General features: G+C 41.3%; 1 protein-coding gene across 1 annotated transcript in view; it reads left to right on the forward strand.

Moving 5' to 3' along the window:
- The first annotated feature begins 5719 nt into the window (after positions 1-5719).
- The window catches only part of LOC107122248, a 41308-nt gene continuing 40588 nt past the window's right edge, over positions 5720-6439 (forward strand). Inside the window, exon 1 of the mRNA XM_015425291.1 lies at positions 5720-5760. Coding sequence (XP_015280777.1) covers positions 5720-5760 — 41 coding nt within the window. The remainder of the gene's footprint in view (positions 5761-6439) is intronic.

The following is a 6439-nucleotide window of genomic DNA, read 5'->3' on the forward strand; positions in this document are numbered from 1 at the left end:
TCTAGCAGCAATGATACGACATGACTGCAGCATTCAAGGAATTTCTAGTGGAACTCATTCCTTTTTATTTGCAGATGATATGCTTCTCTACCTATCAAACCCTGAAACAACCCTGGTACATCTGCAACGAGTTCTCCAAAACTTTGGTTCAATATCAGGTTTAAAAGTGAATCAATCAAAATCTTGCATAATACCCTTAAACATCTCGCCAGACATCGAGGAACACCTCAAACAACACTATGTTTTCCAATGGTCAAACAACGCACTTCCATACTTGGGTATTCATCATCCTATGAAAATGAAAGATCTGCAAGAGCTAAATTACCAAGCTAAATTCCAGGAAATCAAATCAGATCTACGGAAGTGGGAGAAAAATTGACTTTCTTTCTTAGACAGACTACATTTTATCAGGTCATTTGTTCTTCCAAAATTACTGTTCCTATTCCGCACAATTCCCATCGGATTACCCAGCAGTGTGGTCAAAAACTGGCAATCAGCTCTCAATTCTTTTCTTTCGCAGGACAAAAAACCAAGAATAAGCTTCCGGGCGCTCAGACGACACACATCACAAGGAGGCTTAAACTATCTGGATTTATTAACCTATCATAAAGCAACCTTGCTGATCCCTATAATCAAAATCTTACGTAATGGTGACCAACTTGACAGGGTGAACCCGCTCACTCCCATCATGTCTCCATTGACAGCACAAGAAATCATATGGACTGAACCTCGAGCTCATCCAATCTCAACCAATCAGAGTGTGTTCCTGGTAGCTGTCTTAAAAAATTGGGACTCCTGCAGACACCTTTTAGTCCCAAAATATTCTAGATTTGCTTCCTTTCTCTCCCAGACATGGTTTCCTCTGGGGAATGACACAGGATTAGCCATCACCTGGAGACAAGCTAACATGTCTCGTTTATTAAACATCGCAACTTCAAATGGTCTACTGCCCAAGCTGATCTTAGAACAGAAAATACAGAACAGCATTCCTTGGTTTTTTTTTTAAATCACCAGTTAAACCACATGCTGCAGCATCTTGACATCTCACACATTATGAAGACACCTCTAACTCCCTTTGAAAAAATTATCGGTACTACACATAGCAACTCTAAAGGATCAATTACAACAACATATGACATCCTAATCCGTCAGGATGGTGACAAACCACTAAATCACCAACGTAAATGGCAAAATGACTGCAGAACCAACATCTCAGACAAGCAATGGTCCCAAGTTTGGACCTCCAAATTGCTGACCTCACCTGTCCTCTCAACAAAGCTACAGACCCTACAAGATCATCTCTCTCTGGTACCTTACACCTGAGAAGCTTTCCAAAATGACTTCGTTGCATTCTCCTTTATGCTGGAAAAAATGCGGAAAAGTGGGATCTTTTGCCCACACATTAAGGCTTTCTGGCAAGACGTCTTAAACCAAATAAAACTCATCACAGGATATTCCATTCCACTTGACCTGACTTTACTCTTTCTAGACATATGGAAATCTTCTGACATACCGTCAATCGGGTGCGAAATAATTACCAGCCTCATAGTACCTGCTAAAACGTCGATAGCATCTGTGTGGAAGTCCAGCCAAGCACCCTCTTGATCCTCTTGGTACAGCGAAGTCCTGGGACTATGTCATCCTGGAAAAAATTACTGATCGTATATCCCAAACCTACTAACTTTGTGGGGAAATGGTTCCCCTTTATGGAATTCTTTACTGCCTCTGACCTTCAGTCTCACAACTCAGCATATGTAGACTTAATGTATTAATAGATATTATACTACAACACCACTTACAATGTTTAGCTGTGTTTTTGCTTAGAGTCAGTCAGATTTGCTAGATTTTGTTCTACCACCCTAAAGGTTCATTCTGTAGATTAATACAGAGTTTTCACTCTTAATAGTCTGTTCAGTATAGTTCACAGAAATATTGAGAATTTTCTAATCTAGCTCTCTACACTGTTATTACTATTTTAATTGTTCCAAAACGCTTATGTACTATCATTGAACTCTGTTTATTGTTGGAAAATGTGCAAAAAAATTACAAAAATAAAATTTAAAAAATAAGTGTGGAAAGAGCATACCTGTAATTCTGATCCACAGGTAACTATGTCAATCAGGTTCAGTGTCTTGGTCAATATTAAACTGAATGCCGCAAAGGAGTTCTTTGGGTTTTTTTCCACTATTTTGGTTGCCTTCCAGGAGAGGCTGCTGTAAAGTCTCAGCCTGTGAGAATCAAGGCAGAAACCTCTGGTGTGGCCAGTCTGAGTCCCCAGGTAGGAACGCCTGGACCCTGCAAGGCCAAGAACCAGGATGTGGAACAGACGTTGGTCGCTGGAAGCATTCCTCCTTGCCCAGGTGAGTAATTGTTGATGGTGGGGTTTTTTTGTGGTATGTGTCAGTGTTCCTTCTAAGCTGCAGAGTCTTGCAAGCAAAATTCTACTTTGTGAGCCAAAAGACCCTAGGATTAAAGTTGTGAGTGAGCCTCCTTTTAAAAAAACAACAACACTGAAAGAATAGATGGGGTGAGAGGAGTGAAAGAAAGAAAAAGGGCAATTTCAGCCACACTATGTGTGGCTGAAGGGAACTTCACACACACACACACACACACACACAGCTTCATCTCTCCACAATCTGAGATTAGTTTCACACACAACATGAATTGTGCATTTGTGTGGGGTATGTGCTGGCAGGCAGTGGTTCCTAATTATCTGCATACTTTTGATCACATCTTAAGTTGAAGAGCTAGTGAGGGATCGGCACTGAGGGTAATAGCAGCAACAATGATGACATCTGCATAGGAAAAAAGCCACAAAGCTGACTCCCCTTGTGAGGTTGTAGTGAGCCTAGAATGGGATAATTTGCACAGGAAGGAATAAGGTGCAAACTGGAGAGTTCAGGGACCGGAGAAGACATAAGCAACAGTAAAACCAAGAGAATCAAAAGGTGTCATGAGTGCTGACGAGGATGAGCTCCCATCTTCAGCAGAACCCCTACCTGGCCTTGATCATGCATCGGAGGCTGAGAGCTTGCCAAGGCCGCCCACATCAGCAGCACACAGCCCCCCTGACTAGCCTCCGTGGATTGCGCGTTTGAGGAACCGACTCCGTCAGGACTTGATGTCCAGGCTTCGGGTCAAACGCTCACTCAGCCCTGAGTTTTAGCAGATGAGTGTTAATTAGCAGCAGCAGCTGAGGGTTATTTAGTTCCCCACTCAACGCCTGTTCCTTGTGGCAGCATCTAGTCAATCTGACGACGCTTTGCAACCACCCCACCCGTGTTTTCGGTCTCTACCCTTGTCCTGAACTCTTGGCTCCTCGACATCGGCTCTGAACGACTCCGCTCCTGAATTGTGTTTTGGAGTCTTATTGGCTCCTGTTTCGGCTACCTCTCGGCTCTGACCTCGGACTGGACTTGGACTCTCTCTCTCTCTCTCTGCCTGCACTCTTTGTTCGGTAGCAGTGTTAGGGGCTGGTGAGTTAACACCAGAGCAGAGTAGCACAGTATGGTGCTGAGCCAAGTCCCATAGAGTCCAATGTCCACACAGTTAGGTGGGGAGGAATATATACAAGGTTTATTTACAAAAGTCCTGTTAAGCGGTGCAAGTATACACGAATCATTAATCCAACTGATAAAGTGCTTCGCCAAACACCAGTATACATCAGAGAGAGAAGTTGGACTGTACATAGAATGCTTATATACAAAAGTCAACCAATCAGCACTTGCTGCTGAGTCACTCTGACTGCTACTGAAGTGCCAGTCAGAACCTGTTTGCTCCAGCTAGAGCTGCTAGCGTGGAAGGCTGTTACCTGTCATTTAGATGGACATGATCAGAATCTGGCAACTCATATCTTCTTACATCAACACTCTTGTTATTGGCTCCTATCTCGGCTACCTCTCAGCTTTGACCTCGAACTGGACTTAGACTCTTTCTCTCGGCCAGCACCCCAGCCCGTGACAAAAGGTCCACTGACTATAAAATACTCAAGCACATTCAAATTGCTTCCGGGCAGTCATTCAAAGCTGACTCAAGTGTCAGAGGGTCTCCAGAATGCACTGAATCTCCTGATCCGGCGGCTCAAAATGGAGAGATTCTTGGGCAACTAGGAGATAGCACTGTTTTAAGTTCATTGATCTGCTCTCTCCAGCAATACACATCACCTATTCAAGGGTTTTTGGAAAGCTGCACACTTTTTTACAGTCACACTTCAGTGCCAGTACCTATCCTCAAACTCACAGAGAAACCCAAATCCTCTCATTTTTGGTAGAATGACACCCCACAGTCTGATCGGCAGGCAAAGTTCTCTGTAGTTTGGTAGAGCAATTCTGCCTGTGATTATTACTTAATAATTAATAGAATAATAAAAAATACTTAATAGAATATTTAAAAATAATAATATAATAAAAATAAAATAATAATACATAAATACCTAGCACATAAATTTATATTGAGTATAGAATTAATACCAATTAAATAAAAATAATAAATAAAATAATAAATATTTGATAATTTAATAATATAACAAATAATTAAGAATATAATAAATAGGCTTCTTTTCCACGCCGTGTGATCTGCACCTCCCCCTAACCACAGGACCTCCATGGGAGGTCTGATCGTGCAACCGCGTGTTATTTTGCCCCGGGGCAAACAGCCACACTTCCCTCCCGCATTTTCCTGGCCGTGTGACCGGAGCCTATGAATAGATTCCAGCAATTACATCTAAGAAAAAACACATTCAGTTACAAACTAAGATTGCCCTATATAAATTAAGGCTCTCTAAAAATACAAAAATGGCGTCTGGATCAGGCACTAGGAAGTCTTCTTTACCCTCACCCAAAACGCAGGCAAGAATTCAACAGGCAACAAATCCTACAATCACGATTTCAATGGAAGAGCTGAAAGTGGATTTAAAAACATGGGTTTCAAAGATAGTTACGCAGACTGCGCAAGATGTAGTAAAGGATACGGTAACCCAAGCCGTGAAAGAAACAGTTGAATCTATTTTGCCCACGATAATAAAATCAGAAATGGAATCCATACATAAAAAGATGGAAGCTATCTTTGCAGATACGGAAGAAGTAAAGAAACAAATGGTAGAGCATAAACAAGAAACTGAAAAAAACTCTGACTTTGCGAAAAAATAGAGGAGGACAGTAAAGAGCTCCACGAAGACTTTCAGGATTTAAGAGCGAATGCGGAAAGAACAAACCCTAACCTCATTAGAGATAGATAGAGCAGCCTTTGTGTTTAGATGCCAGAACTTTCCAGAATGAAAAGAGAAAGACCTTAAAGGAGATGGCTAAAGTACTAGCAGAAGAATTAGAATTGGGATCAAAAGAAGAAGTGGAGAGAAACATTGACCTAATCTACAGGAAAAATACTATGTACGCTAGGAAAAATAAAACTCCAAGAGAGGTACATATTAAATTCAACAAAAAAGAATTAAGAGATAGAACACTACGAACAGCTAGTCAAACGCAGGTGACAGTGGACAACAATGAAGTTAAATTTTTAAAAGACACTCCATGGCAGGTAAGGGAAAAGAGATTTGATTATAACAAGCTGACCAAATTACTCAGAAAAAATGAGATTCTCTACAGATGGCTACTACCAGAAGGTCTGTTATTCACATATCAAGAAAGAAGATTGAACATCAACTCGATTTTTAAAATGGAGAATTTCTTAGAAAGATATGAATGAGATCTAGGAGGGCAAAATGAATAAGAAACATCAGAATCATCGGAAGAAGATCCAGGAGTAAGTACACAACCCACTGTAATTGCAGAAAAACAAGAGACAAAAAAGAAAAGAACGAAGAAAACCAGAAAGAACTATATCCAACATTTTAACGAGATTCCAATATAAGAAGAAAGAACAGAACAACAAAGACAGAGAAGATGGAGAAGTCTCAGAAGATTAGAACTATTTCGGTGAATGTTAATGGGCTTAATGGACCACAAAAAAGGAGAAAAATATTTCAACAATTGCATAAGCTAAACACAGATATAACATGTATCCAAGAAACCCATATAAAAATAAATGAAAAAAAGTATCTAAAAGATAAAAAATTAGGAGTGATGTTTTACAATTCTGGATAAATCAAAAAAGAAAAAGGGAGTAGCTACGTACGTAAAAGAATACTTACAGCCTAAGCTAGAGTTTAGCTTAGAAGAGGGAAGAGGAATAGCAGTCTCAATTGTAAGACAACAAAAAAAAATCATAATAATAAATACAAGAAAGGGGACCTGCTATACTCGCGCGGGGGGAGCTCCAGGCAGACCAGGAGGAGGAGACAGCAGCAGCAGCAGAAAAGCCCCCCCCCATCCCCGGTCTCCTCTACCACCCCCCTCCACCACCACCACAACCCCCGGGCTCCTCCACCCAGCCACCCTCCTCCACCACCACCCCCGGCTCAGGGGGCAAGGCCCGAGCAGCT

The sequence above is a fragment of the Gekko japonicus genome, unplaced genomic scaffold (assembly GCF_001447785.1).
Source record: "Gekko japonicus isolate JY-2015 unplaced genomic scaffold, Gekko_japonicus_V1.1 scaffold4097, whole genome shotgun sequence".
In the NCBI taxonomy this organism is placed as follows: Eukaryota; Metazoa; Chordata; class Lepidosauria; order Squamata; family Gekkonidae; genus Gekko; species Gekko japonicus.